General features: G+C 37.1%; 1 protein-coding gene across 1 annotated transcript; it reads right to left on the reverse strand.

Moving 5' to 3' along the window:
* Positions 1 to 7,226: 7,226 nt before the first annotated feature.
* Positions 7,227 to 14,987, reverse strand: LOC148357023 (homeobox protein MSH-A-like). The gene is made up of 2 exons (XM_088348236.1): positions 14,816 to 14,987; positions 7,227 to 7,904 (listed from the first exon to the last, which is right to left on the reverse strand). The coding sequence occupies exons 1-2, from the start codon at positions 14,985 to 14,987 to the stop codon at positions 7,510 to 7,512; spliced, it is 567 nt and encodes a 188-aa protein (XP_088204362.1). The 3' UTR covers positions 7,227 to 7,509.
* Between the last annotated feature and the right edge of the window lie 569 nt (positions 14,988 to 15,556).

Here is a 15,556-nt window from a genome sequence, read left to right on the forward strand (position 1 = left end):
TCTTTTTAGCATGTCGTCTGTTCGAATCTCAAAAAGCTCACAATATATATTAAAAACTGAGGCAAAAGGCTTTTTTTAATCGCTACGGTCATACAGAAGGAAAATCAAAAGTACCAAAGTCATCTCATCTCATCTCATTAGCCGTACCGCTTATCCTCAGTAGGGTCGCGGGGGGGCTGGAGCCCATCCCAGCAATCATCGGGCAGTGGGCAGGGGACACCCTGAACTGGTTGCCAGCCAATCGCAGGGCACACAGGGACAGACAACTCATTCGCTCATTCATACCTAGGGACAATTTGGACCGGCCAATTCACCTGAAATGCATGTCTTTGGAATGTGGGAGGAAACCGGAGTGCCCGGAGGAAACCCACGCAAGCACGGGGAGAACATACAAACTCCGCACAGAAAGTCTGGAGCTGGATTTGAACCCACGACAGGTTCCCATGACATGAACTGTGCCGCACAAGCGCTAACCACTGCGCCGCCGTGCTGCCATACCAAAGTCATTATTTCCATAAATAAAGTTGCTAAATATTTTAGAACCTATTTTATCGGAATTTGTATTTTATTTATTGTTATCGATAACAACAGAGTAAACATTGTTTTAAACAAGATGAGTTGTGGCAACCCAGGATAACCATTTATTACACGACTTTAAAGATAAAAAGAATGTAAAAAAAAATAGGCAAATATTTACAATGTTTTACTTGTAAACTGGCCTTAGTTGTAAGTGAACAATAGTGCAATAATATTAGCAGCAACATACTTCCAAAATAAGTCAAGAAATGAAATATTAATAAACATTTTTTATATAGTCTTGTGTTCTTGTTTATGGTGGTGATGGCCCTAGGGGTGAAACTGTCTAAGAAGGATTGCCCTTGATTCAAGGGATCTGCAGCGTCTGCGACAGGCAGAAGGTGTTGGCGGGTGAGGGGAGTCAATACTAATGTTGTCAGCAATGTCTTCCAGACCAGGCAGAGATTACCTGATGATTTTCTGGGCTGTATTGATGACTCTGTTAGATTTCTCTGTCTGCAGCCGTGCTACGAGCAAATTATTATCAAAAGTTATACTAAAACAACTGGAATACAACATTCTAATAGAACATTAATTATCAAAATGTCGATGTCTAAAAAATATCTGATATGAACCAGAACAGGAGGAGAATTCAAATGCGTGACGTTTCTCACGCAAGCTTTTATTTTACGGGAAATGGAGCAGTCATGCACGTTAACTCAAACGCCAGTGATTCGGCGATCGTTGGGCGGCAGTCTGGCGTGGAATGACAGGATGCCAGCAGCTGACGAGACTGATACCAATTGCACGAGCAGATATTGGACAGGGGCAGCACGGCGGCGCAGTGGTTAGCGCTTGTGCGGCACAGTTTATGTCATGGGAACCTCCTGCGTGGGTTCAAATCCAGCGCCAGACTTCCTGTGCGGAGTTAGTATGTTCTCCCCGTGCTTGCGTGGGTTTCCTCCGGGCACTCCGGTTTCCTCCCACATTCCAAAAACATGCATTTCAGGTGAATTGGCCGGTCCAAATTGTCCCTAGGTGTGAGCGAGTGAGTTGTCTGTCCCCGTGTGCCCTGCGATTGGCTGGCAACCAGTTCAGGGTGTCCCCTGCCCACTGCCCGGAGATGGCTGGGATGGGCTCCAGCCCCCCGCGACCCTACTGAAGATAAGCGGTACGGCTAATGAGATATCGGACAGATGGGGTCGGTATCGAACAAGACGGGACTGACAGGATTGATATTAAAATTGGATATCGAAATTAAACAGGACAAACTAGACGAAAACTAAACTGAAAATCGATATTAAACAGGACAAAATAGATGCTTACAATACCAGACAGGAAACCAGCAGGAGACTGGCTAGAGTCAAAACCCACGTCTTGCGGGTGCAGAGGTTCGTTGACGGACTGAAAAAGTGAGAGCACTGAGCTTAAATAGAAGGGAGGCCAATCTGTCAACGAGCCGCAGCTGGCGCCACATGGGCGGGGCCAATTGGGCGCCAGGCCAACCGTGACAATATCCTTACTCAAAATTATCATGTTATGCAAAATTATTAATCAACATATTTTTTACACGCTTTTGTAAATTTGTAAATTATTATCTATTCACCATGAAAAGCTATTACCGTAAATTCCAGACTATGAGCCGCTACTTTTCCCCCCAAACTTTCAACTCTGCGGCTTATTCAGTGATGCGGCCAATTTATGTAATTTTTCTAATGGCCGCCAGCGGCGCTCGAGTACAAAAAGTAAGATTTAGACCGGTGGAATATATGCGCCGAGGAAGACTGCAACTTCACTAAAACTGGCCGCATGCGAAAGGCAACTTTTTCGCCAGTCTGCCAGTGGATCCTGACAGCTTGGGGCAGCATCAAAAAATCCACCATCATCAACGGGTTCCGAAAAGCCTTGACGGAGAGGAGGGCACACCAGCGACAGTGAGGCTGCGGGAGCGTGGGACAACGTTTATACGACAAAGTTTCTTTCTGACACTGAGGAAGACGACTTTGATGGCTTCAGTTCTAAGGAGGAAGATGAGGACGGTTTACCGTGATTTTTACAAGTAGGGTATGTTTTTTTTAACAGACCCGTTTACTGTGTTGCGAGCGTGTTGCTAGCGTGTTGCTACCATTAAATGCCCGGATGAAAGTTATATTTTTATCATTAAAGCTTTGAAAACTCTCTCAATGTACCGTCTTTCTTTGTAAATATGTGTAACCATGTATAATATGTATTTGCAACTGTATATTTATGTAATGTATTTATTTGTATTTATTTTGGACACTTATTCTGATATGTTTTGGACGGGCGAATTAAAAAGAAGGGGCGTAACATAGCTGGCTGACGGGAAGTGGGGACCGGTAAAGGTGAGTGTTTGTGGACACGGCGGACAATAGTGGATATATATTTTTCCCACCCTTACCTTTGGAAATATACACTTTTTTCTTTGGCTTACTTTCAACGGGACCCGGACTCTGCCGGTCTGCATCAAACATTAAGTACCGGCATAATTTTTCATTAATAATGCCGGCTGTGATTCTTGGACTGTGTACTTTAATGAAGGACATTCAGTTTCAATCGCCAGACATAAAGTCGGGTCTGGGTTAATTTTGTGTTTGTGTTATTTGTTTAATGTGGGCGCATGCGGCTTATACACAGGTGCTTATATACAGGTGCAACTTGTGTAAGTACAAAATCGTTTTTCTTCTTAAAATGTGGTGGGTGCGGCTTATAATCGGGTGCGCTCCATAGTCCGGAATTTACGGTACTTTGGTAGTCCATCAAAATAATGTTTTCATTGCGGAATAACATTGATCAGCATTTTTTAAATTTCTCATTATTGATATTTTAGCCCAAACAAGTAACTAAATAAATCCAGTATCAATCAGTTTGATTTAGTTGGTAATGTTTTTTTTAAGTCAATCATTTCATGAGAAAAACTATTAATAAAAGCCTGTTGTATTCTGCATGGTGCTACTTTCCATTTCTAGAATTTTCAATGTAAATATTTTATAAAAATGACACTTTAATAGGTTAGTAGACTCTCAGAACAAGGAGAGAAGACATAATGCATTTTGAGCTTGCAAGGAGAACACAAAGAGGACCATACAAAAGCCAACCTGTTCTAAAGTCTTCCGTGAGCTTTCTTTTTTTATCCTCTAAGTTACAAAAAGCATGTCAGCAACATGATGTTTAAATAGTGACCATGATACAAACATAGAACTAAAGTACAACAATTATACATAGTCAGAATAATCCAACAATGTCATCTTATGCATTCTTTTTTGCAGGTGTTTGTTAGTCAAACCACATTTTTCTTGTAAGCAGGCGAGAAAAAAACAAATGTCTGAATAAACATAAAATGTTTTTTTTTTCATAATTGAATTTACAGTAAGACCAAATCTCAAAAACTGAAAATGCTGAAAAAACATTTTAAACATTGTCTTATATGTAGAGACATTTATTACATTTTTATCATATTTATTAAAATGTGATGGGCTCAAGGACCCCCGCGACCCTACTGGGGATAAGCGTTCCAGATAATCGATGGATGGGTTACTAAAATGATTAATTTAGTTTGAAGACATCCTTTCCCACTGCATGGAAGACTGAAAAACCTTTTTCATCAGGCGGTTTGCGACCTCTGACAAAGAAGGAAGCCGAAGCAAACACCTTTGTGGTTGCTAATAAAGGCTATTAGGTAATAGTGTTCCGCTTTTTGTCATCATCCATCATAATTACACCGCCGTTTCTTCACCTTGCATCCATTTGTGGATTTCAGATCAAACAGTCGAGCTAGCTGCACAGAGCTAATCTGTAGCATGTGTCGCATTAGTGGTAGCGGCTTCTGCCTGGGGCTAAAAGGCAAAAAACCTCCCTCATGAATAATGATGCATTTCTGTTGTTGTGACAACATCCATAACCCTTGCTCTCTTCTTTCTGTTTAGAGAATTCGGTCTGTAGTTTGGAAAATGTTTTTTGTACTACTATTAGATGAAGAAAGACTTTGATTTTTTTTTTTTTGACAAAGTCAGACTTTGTGCCTGCTGGTTACATGTTCATCGGTCGATAAGTTTCCATTAGGAGGAGCTAGGCTGTCCAAGCAACCTGTGACCCTGTTCTACTCTTGCCCCCTTGGAGCCCAACTTGGCCTGTGATGTCGGTATCAATATGAATTCCAACCTCTTTTACAATTCCCACTCTCCATTAGTGTCAAGTATCAGTTTCCTCCCATGTGCTATCGATCCCTGCATGTATGCTCGTCTTGGAAACACCTCACGATCGTTTCTGAAATCTCTTTTAAGAGCCAGCGGGTGTCATATGTGTCATAGTGGTACAGGCCAACATATGTCCACTTATTGGCTTAACAACAATATTATCAGTACTATTAATGATAAACAAACGTGGCATAGTGAGCCATCAGCCAGAAATCAAAAAATGTCCATTTATATCACACATTTTAAACTAACAAGCAGCAACAACCTATTTAATATTTTATTTAAATGTTTTTTAGTTTTTTTGATGAATGGTATTAAGTAAAACATTTTCATATGAATCTCTGTATTTTAAAAGTTTATTTTGTTTTAGCATTGTAAAAAAAAAACTTGAAATATTGATTGTATTTTTTTCCACAATGTGTCAGAAAATGTGTAAAATTTGTAAGACTTACTTTCCATATAATGAAATGCACTTGTGCGGCTGCGATACCTTATTCCCTGATCGCTAAAATAAAATGCTTGTTTTTGGCTGCATTACATTAAACCCCGATCGCGTATTGTTGCGCGCCGGGTTAAGCGGAGCGCATTTTTGTTGGGTCTTTCTGCTTTTTTATGGGCGTTATTGTATTCCCGCCTAAAATAAACTGCACTTGCACATATTGCTGCAAGTAAGGTTTACAGAGCGCATTTTTGTCTGGTCTGGTAGCTTTTTGGGGGGCATTTCTGTATTTCCCCCTAAAATGAACTGCACATGTGCAGACATGATCCACTATCTCATATTACTGTGAGCGAGAACTGGCAGAAGGCACTTTTGTCAGGAGGCATGCTGTTTTGGCCTTCCTAAAATCAAATGCACGGTTAAGGACTCAATCCAATAACCCCGGTAGATTATTGCTCAGAGCGAGCCTGGGAGAGCTTATTTGTGTCACAAATGGGGGCTCTTTTTACCACTTTAAATGAACAGTATCTGTACAGCAGTGCTCCAGAATCCCCGGTCGACTATTGCTGCAAAGAAATGGGAAGGTAACTTTGTGAATTTTCTCATATCGTGAGGGGTTCTCGTCCCCATTAGCGGCATTAAACGAGTGAGATGCATTTTTATGACTTTTTTTGTGTCTTTCTCATGTACTTGGTGTCTTTGGGGAGAGCATGTTTAAACTTTGGCCTCAGTCATGTCGCCTTTCATCTGATAACGCCTAGCTGGTAATCCCTCAGACCCCATTCAATTTCCAAAGACCCTTTGACACCGCAGACCACGATGTCCATCGTTTGCGACCGATCGATAAGTTCCCTGAAAGGTTGTGAGGAGGGCCGACGTGCCCCCAGGTCGCGATCTTCTTTCGCCTCCTAATGAATGGGCTCTTGTTTAGGATCTCAAGTTTCGTGTCCCTTTTGAGTGAATTGCCCTCAGAGCACAGGCACATCAACTTGATTTCATCCTCTCTTTCGAATGAAATAGCCGAATTCCTGCATCAGCTTCATTGAGTATCACACTTCAATGAAGAGGGAAATTGCCTAAACAGTTTTGATTAAATACCCTTGTTGATGTGTTTATGTACTTTTATAAATATTTCTAATACAGTATTCCCTTGTTTTTCATTATTTTTCTTCATATTTCTTAAAGAGGTGGACCATTATAGTTTATGAAGGTTTGCACAATGACAGTTTTTAAGTAGAGGGAAAATGCCTAGACAAAAATTGCCATGGCAGTATTTTTACAGCTTTTAAATGCATTAGAAATTGAAAAAAGCTCACTACTACCGGATTTCTGTAATATTAAATGAGAAATGGGGACAACTTTGCCATGATGAAATTGTGAAAATAATTTAAAACAAATAATAGTGTTATCAAATAATATTCCAAAGTTTACTGCACCAGTTTATAGCAAATTACTAAATACACATTTTCTTTGTTAATTCTTTGGATTGAAAATGATGATTTTTACAAATAGATTGATTTTTACAAATGTTATAAATGTATCCTCATCCTAAATTTTTACAATAAAGTAATGATCACTGCTTTGTTACTTGCATCTTTTTCAAGTAATACAATTGTCAAAGAACCATTTTTAACCTTAAATTGGTGATCTTAAATGTTAGTGGGAAAAAGTCCTCTTTATCCATTCTGAATTACAATTTTCAATATTTAGCAGCTACGGGATAACAAGATGCTTTTTATAAATCTTGTAGAAAAAAATAAATTGGGAATTTATTATAGAATTGGCGATTTGTAATCCTTTTTAAAATTAATATTTACCAGATACTATGTCATTGAGCTTCCTTTGAATTATTTTTCATGATTAGTGTTTATTAAACCTTTTTTACTGCGTATTTAAACAACAATTATCAATTTCACACAATAGGAATACTGTAGTTTATCTGTTGAATATGAGTAAAATAAAAAAATAAAAATCCTAGAAATATTTGAAAGTGTAACAATATTTTTAATACACTTCAACTAAATCCCATTATGTACAATTAACATTTGTATGGATGCTTTGCGTATTATGCACTGAAGCAATGGTGTTTTTGCACCACATTCCGTTTGAGTCAGAAAAAGATTCTGATTATCTCGACACATGTCCTTTACTTTGAAACTATTTGCTGACTTTCATGACAAGCTCAAAAAATGTCACTTCCCAAAGTCATTCGTCCTCTTGGCCTTATGGAGCTACACTGTTAAGGTCCTTTTTAATCAATGAAAAATCCTCTGCCTGCATGCATTCACAAAATAATTCAGTTGCAGTTTTGACTCATTCAAGGCGAACCCACTGCTCTACTCATCTGTCTGCATCAAAAAGTCCGAAACAATTGGCCGTGTTAGTGAAGTACACTGTGTTTGGATAGAACATAGGAAAGGCCATGGGAAACAGACACTGGCTCCCATTGTAATCTCCGTGCACGGGTGCGCCAGCAAGTCGGTCTTCCTCAGAAGACAGCTGTCGCTTGAGCTTATTGCGTCGGTTCTGGAACCAGATCTTCACTTGGGTCTCCGTCAGCTGCAGCGCTCCGGCCAGGCCCGCTCTTTCGGTACTGCTCAGGTAGCGCTTCATGTCGAACGTGGCCTCCAGCTGGAAGATCTGCCTCTTGGAGAAGATGGTACGTGTCTTCTTTTTGCATACCACTGTGCCGGAGCTGGAGGTGGCGGGCTGTGCTTCTGTTGCCGTTTTGAGGGCTGGATGGGTCAATGTCCACAATATTAGGATACCAACAAACAGTTTTCAAAATCAAACATATTAAAACTTGAAGACATAGTCAAAATGAAATCTTGATTATTAGTGTACAAAGCACCTCCAAACAAAAAAAATATTCGACAGCTGTTTCTCTACAAAGCAGACACCCATCATTTGAGGCTGGGTTGGGCAACGATTTGGAATCGGCACCACATTGGGTTAAAAAATTTGGCCAAGGAGGCGATCCTGGACGCCTATCAATTTTTTTAAATTTATTAAATAATATGGACATCTACATGTTTTATTTCTTTATATTTGTTTTTAAATAGATTGTTTCATCAACTTGGGTTTGAAACACTCAAAATTGTTTCTACATAAAATATCAGGTCCCTGTTTTTAGTACTAAATTGGGTTTTTAGAACAAATGAATTGGTTTTCAGTTATTTCATATCAGGAAAATTTGCTCGAGATACAAGAAACTGTGAGCGTTATCTGGAAGCAAATCAATCTCTTGAATAAAGGTATCACTGTGTAAAAAAATAGAAAAGGCTTCTTGAACATTTTCAGGATAATTTATTCCTCAATTTCACTCATTGGCGTGACTATGGAAATGCTGCCATGTAGTGGCGCCGAGCCATCACATTGCAAATATCGTATTTGACAGGTATTTTGGGAAATGTAGTCTTTGGTCAAAGCACTCTTTTGACTTGTTTATTTTTAGATGCTCTGTCATTTAAACGCCTCTAGGGCCACAGTAGATGATGTGGCGTTCCACACATTTGGCCTGTGGGGCATGCGTTTGACACATGTGGTCTAAGAAAAATCCATAACTTCAAGGTCCAAAATTCTCGTACAACATTGAAACACCATTATGCCGTCTGAAAAGGAATTAATTTTTGGAATTGTTTAGATCGGCGTGGGCAAAGCTATTGGCAAATGTGTTAGGGGTTCACATTTGGTTAAAAAAAAAAAGCTGAAGGGGCTGGGCTACAAGGCAAAAAATGATTGATGGGAGTGGACTTTTTGTATCACGATGTTGACTCTTGACTCCAATACCTCAGCAATACATGAGGAAATAAGAAAATTAGGCAATACCCAATTTTGATAAATGTGTTTACGGGTAAACATGCATGCACACATATACATTTACATATTATATTTCATCCCGTATTTGTGTTATACATAGACCATTTAATCAAATTAGTTTTAAGACATTCAAAATTAAAGTCAATGGATATGTCTTTTATGTAAGCACTAAAGTTGCTTAAAAACTTTGCATGTCCTTTCCGTGCTAGCGTGGGTTTCCTCCGGGCACCCCGGTTTCCTCCTACATTCCCAAAAACATGCATGTTAGGTTAGCTGGCCGGTCCAAATTCTTCCTAGGTCTAAATTTGAAATGTATGTCACTGTGACTGGCGGGCAACCAGTTCAGGGTGTCCCCTGCCCATTGCCCGATGTTAGCTGGGATGGGCTTCAGCACCCCCGCAACCCTACTGAGGATAAGCGGTGCAGATAATGGATGGATGTTACGGGGGTCTCCAGCGGCATAACTGCACGTCTGAAATGTAATTTATTTTTTCTTTTTCCCATTTGTGTTCTTGTTTTGATTTGAATATATTCATCCTGCAAGAAAAACATTTAATAATTTAATTTAATTTAATTTAATTTCCTTTGTATTGTCATTCTTTGTAAGAACGAAATGTCGATACACCTGACCCGTTGTAGCGAGCCGATGCAGCCGCAGCCAACAGAGGAGGTGGTAGGCAGCTGATAGCTTCCTATTTTCTTTGGTTACATGGTTGTGTATTACAGTATATTATTGCATGGCTTCCTTTTGTTGACTTGTGCTTGAGTTTTTTTGTTTGTAGTTTGCCTAAAAAAGAGCCACGACAAATGAAAAATGAGATATTTTTGTCTTTACTTTTTGAATAGCAATCCCAAAAACAAAAATGGACAGAAAAGGTATTTTACTATTTGTCAAACATTAGAAAAACTAAAATACTTTTCTTTTTTTGTTTTCAATGAAAAAAATAATTAAACAGATCTAAATTATTTTTATTTTTAAACTCTTTGATTTGAAAAAATATATTGAAAAATGAAAAAAAACATTCATAGTATGTCATGTAATTAATACAGCTTTAAAGAAAAACATTCCTTTCTGATTAACACATCATCACTGTCATGTCAAAAAAACATATCTCAACTCTTTGCTTATTTTTAGTTTTTTGTTGTTGTTGTTCAAATGTAAATATTTTCGGGTGACGATTGACGGATCTTTTAACCGCATGGGTCCTCGGGGCACCAATGAGGACGCAACTCTGGACTGTTCTTGGTTCGTGACCAACATTATCATGAAGGCAAAATAGAAAGGAGGCTGGAATGGAGATGCAGTATGTATATGCTTACTGATAAAACGAATGAGTCACATCGCTTCTTAATTCTTTGATCAGCCAATTATCCTGGAATGCATGTTTTTGAACTGTGGGGTGAAACCGGAGTGGCGGGAGGAAACCCTCGCAAGCACAGGGAGAACATGCAAACTCTGCACAGGAAGGCTGGGCGTTGGATTTGAACCCATGACCTTTGAGCCTTTACTATATCTTAAAGGTAAAGGACGTAACTCCCTTGCCTCAGAGTGTGCTTTTCTTCGAAAATATGAAAGACCCAAGTGATGTATTCCTTATTATTCAAAGTGATAGGCAAACAAACAATACAAAAGAACAAAAATATAGATATGTATTTTGCTATTTGTAATCAAATGCCAAAAAAATCAAATGCATTTGTCTTGCCTTCCAGACTTTTTCATCCTCACTAATTAAAACGAATCTATCGGCTCTATATAAAGGCAAAAAATATATAAAAAATGACTAAATTGGAGATGTGTACAGTATTTTGCTATTTGTAATCAAACGCTAAAAAGTAAAACTGTTTTTGTTCTCACAAATTAAAACAATTAATTTTAATTTGTTTTCAATCATAATTTATCAATTGTTTGATTTTGAAATTGCTTTAGAACCTGGAATCAATAGGTGCAGTCCTTTCTCAAGGTTTCTTCATTTTCCTCATGTTGTGGATTTTGAGTTTTACCTTCCCCTCATGTAGGTTTTAGATCAGGGGATGGTTTAATAATGGTTTGCAATAATCTGTGGTCTGTGCATCCCTTTGAGACTCGTTGTGATTAAGGGCTATATAAATATACATGACTTGATTTGACATTGAAAAGTTATTATTTTACGAACCATAGGGATTTATAAAATGGAGTATTTTAAAATACAGCAGAACAGAAAGACAAAACAATGCTTTCTGATGAACGTTTTTCCCCCCTTTTTGGAATATATAAAACATCATCATAAAAACAAGCAAAAAAAAAAAACGTTATAAAAAATTGAGATTCATTTGTTTCACGTGACACTGATGATATTTTGTATTTTCTAATGCTTGGACTGGAATATAATTTTCAAATTTACAAAATTGTCTACAAACAAGACACATTTTCTTCCCCAAAAACATCTCATTGATCAAAATATGCTAATATTCTAATCTCTGCAGAGTCTTTGATATTTCCTCAATTTGCATTCATACAACATGTTACTGTACATTACTATGACCTGTACATTTCATTTTATTTAAACACAAGCACCCTCTTATAAAATAGATTTGAATGTATTTCACAAAATAAATTTTTTTGAGGGGTGTGCTGTATAATCTGGTGTACCTTATAGTGTGGAAATTACGGTAATACGTTTTATTGTTGAAACAAATCAAATATTTTGTCTGCTATTGTTAGTATTTTATTTTTGAAATATGTAAAGTATCTCTTTTACTTTATATTCCATTTACCCAATTTGGTTGGGTACATCATGTTTTTATTATGTACTCATCCTGCATTGTTTTGTATAATTAGAAGTATATTTTGCTTTAGAACCTGGAATCAAAATCAACCTGGAATCCGTCAGCAAACTAAAAAGATTAGACAGAGACAATCCATAAACCAGCCAGGGGAACTCAGTTCAAGTATGTGTTCTGTTATTATCATTATCATCATCATCATTATTATTATTATTATTATTATTATTATTATTATTATTATTATTATTATTATTATTATTATTATTATTATTATTATTATTATTATTATTATTATTATTATTATAAATATATGTTTTAAATTTGAATGACTGAATCTCTCTTTTCAAGTAATGATTAGAGATAATTGTGGTAAAAATGGAATCCAGATCATTATAAAAATATGACAGTGATAATGATATTACAGAAATAAATTTTATAATTATATAGGGCGTAAAACGTTGTAGTAGAAAAGGGCCTACTTTCTTGATAGATTAACGTTTTTTTCCCCCCTCTGTTCATCCAAATTTTCTGCATGTTTTTATTTTTGCTGCTCATACATGATTTAAAAAAAGAAAAAAGAGGGCTGACGGTAAAAAGCCGAAGCTTGTTCCAGTCCCCTCAGCTGTCAAAACACTTTTCCAGTTCATATATTGTTATTTCATTTCAGCAAAACACTACAGAAGTGACTTTTATTTCTACATTTCTCTTTATTTTAATATGATTTTATATAATGGTAAATCAGTCTCCAAGCAACACTTTTTAAATATTTTCCTATTAAACCTAATATTCTTTTTATCTCATTTTTATCTTTGAAGTATTTTATTATATGTTGCCTATTAATAGAAAAATGGTTATTTGTATCTTTTTTGATATTTGGGATTTTTTTTTCTGCTAAATGTTATTGCATTATTTTTCAATGCACGTGCAATGTACTTACAAATTTGCCAGTCTCTGAGAACAGTAACTTCTAAATAGTTTGCCTATTTGTACTGAGATTCTTTTTGTCTTATTTTGGTCTTTATTACATGTTTATTGCGGAGTGCCATGTCTAATCTTGTTGTAAACAATGTTCACTACGTTGTTATCAATGAAAATAAAGACTATTCTATTCTATTCTATTCTATTCTATTCTATTCTATTCTATTCTATTCTATTCTATTCCATTCAAACACATTATTTAAAAAACAATTTGACACCTTTCATAGCACTTTTGTCTCAAACTGAGGACCAGCATGGGGATTATTGATATAATTTTTTCACAACCTTTTTTGGTCGGAGGCCCACTTTTTGTCATTGATAAATCTTGAGGCCCATTGTACATCTTTTACATTGTTTTGATCATTTTTTTCAGAAAAAATAACAAAAATAATCCTTAAAATGTGCAAAAATAGGCTGCCAGTGGAACATTTTTCTTACTATGTTCTTTTCTGTTTTTTTTAGTTAAAAAATAATAATGAAAACCAGCAAAAAAATGTTTAAGAATTTTACTATATCTGATTTATTTTACTATGTTTTGCATGCAATCTTAAAAAGCTGTTTAAAACAAAGTCAGTCATAAAATATATTTCCTTGCTCTATCTTATGACCAATTAGTATTAAAAACAAAGAGAAGAAGTAATTTGCTGCCATTGACTGATATGAATAAATGACAAGATTAACAGGCTGATCACTGGAAGAAAGATTCTGAAGAGATGCAACAAATTATTATTATTATTATTTTTTTTTTAAGAGATAAAATTCTTGCGGCACTTGAAAAGCACTTATCTATATTACTGTATTTTAGGGACTTTAAGGTGCATCTAAAAACCTCAAATTGGTCAAAAATTTAAACTTGCGCCTTTTAATTTGATGGGCCTTACGTACGGAAAAAATTGGAAATGCATACCGGCAAATTTCCATATTTGTTTAATTATCCATAAGTCGAAAAATATTGCTGACCACCATTACATAACAAAGGTGGCAATGGGGATCGAACCTGAATAGCGGCAGCCAAATTCTTACCGCCAGGCGATGGACAAAGATGGCGTATCGAAAGGCATTAGCTCTTATCCTATTATCACACTATTTTAAGTCCCAGTGCCAGAAACAAATGGAGAAAACAGAGTGATTGAAAATCAGTATAACATTTTGTTTCCTTTTTTTGTCAGCTCAAACTAAGAACTGTGACATTGTAAACCATGAACACAATAACCATGCATTTTACAATGTATTAATTTAATATCCTTTAAAGCTCTTCCTCCTGAGATTCGATCTGCAACATTAGTGGAACTGTTTAAATCTGGACTTAAAACACAGTTCTATTATATAGCTTATGAATGACCTATATTTTCTGTTGATGATATCTGTGTATTAATTGCTATTACAACATCTACTGCAGCCTGGTCATTATGGAAGGGGGATTACCTCCTGTTCGGTCCCTTCTCGAAGTTTCTTCATTTTCCTCATGTTGAGGTTTTTGAGTTTTTCCTTACCCTCATGTAGGTTTTAGATCAGGGAATAGTGTAATAATTAGTCTGTGGTTTGCAATAATCTGTGGTCTGTGCAGCCTTTTCAAACCCTTTGTGATTAAGGGCTATATAAATAAACATGACTTGACAAAAGTTCGCTTCATCACCAGATGCGCCAAAGATTTGTTTCCCCTGTACTTTCTGTTTTCTCCATTCTCAAACATTCGTCTCTAGTACTATGTATACAAATAGTGGGATAATGAGATAACACCCAACGCCTTTCTTTTTGTGTGTCATCTGTATCTCTGGTGGTCTAGTGGATAGGATGTGGCATTCTCAATGGAGCGATTTGGTTTCGAATGTCGTTCTATTCAATGTTTGGCAATTGGGATCAGCAATATATCTCAATGAATCGATAATACACCAATACTTTATGTATTTATTTTTTGGTGCAACCCTGGCCCTTACTGTTGTTTTCATTCCATGCGCTTATTGTCCAGTTTGCCTTTATAAGAAAATTGTTTGGGGTGCGCCTTATATTCCGATGTGACTTACAGTGGGAAAAATATGCTTTTTTTAATATGACCAAAGTACTTATGGGAAATATTTTCACTCACCTGTTTCCTGTGATCCATTTTCTCTCCGCTTCGGTGCATCCCACACCTCAACAAAAGCATTTTTTTCATCCTCAATACCCTGAGTTTCATCCTTCCCCGGCCTCAAGTTAAGGATGCTGTCGATAGTAAAGTTAAAAGAAGTGCTGCGACTGGATCCGTCCTCCTTGCTCATATTCCTTGCCGTGTCCTCCTGTAACTCCCTGCCAGCCGCATGGCTCCAAAGCTCACTTGGAAGTGGACTGTTGCCCGTAACCCTGCTGCAATTTCATAGGTCAACGTGTGGGCAGGGCTTCGGGATGGCTACCACGTTGAAACGTTTTACAGTACCGTAGGTTTGGCATGTATGCATTCCCACAGATGCTGTTAAAACACTGTTTTGTTGTGTTGACTGTGGTGTAGATTTTACACTGGAAAATGTGGTCAGTCATTTTCTGTAAATAGCCTATTATTGAGTTTGTTATTTTCTCTTTTTGTTCCTCTTAATCGGGTGGTACCACTTTTTGCCCTAACATGCAGGGTCAGCACTGTTGCCGGAATTATATAATTTTTTGTTATCAAAGAGAATGTGTCTCTTATTTGACCACTAGATGTTGTAGTCAAGTGGTCGGCAACCACCTGGCTGTGGACTGGTACCGCCTTATGTAGTTTGGTACCGGGCTGCACAGAAAAAGGTCTGCATTTATATAGCGCTTTTCAAGTCAATGAAGACTTCCCAAAGCGCTTTACAATGTGTTTCACACT

This window comes from Urocampus carinirostris, chromosome 11 (genome assembly GCF_059441175.1).
Source record: "Urocampus carinirostris isolate Australia breed hairy pipefish chromosome 11, RoL_Ucar_1.0, whole genome shotgun sequence".
NCBI classification, from domain to species: domain Eukaryota; kingdom Metazoa; phylum Chordata; class Actinopteri; order Syngnathiformes; family Syngnathidae; genus Urocampus; species Urocampus carinirostris.

Bases quoted from the DNA above. Each gene is read 5' to 3' on its own strand.
- LOC148357023 (XM_088348236.1), bottom strand. From the start codon at position 14,987: ATGAGCAAGGAGGACGGATCCAGTCGCAGCACTTCTTTTAACTTTACT. The intron at 7,905-14,815 runs GTGAGTGAAAAT...TGACCCATCCAG, and splicing joins AAATGGATCACAGGAAACAG to CCCTCAAAACGGCAACAGAA.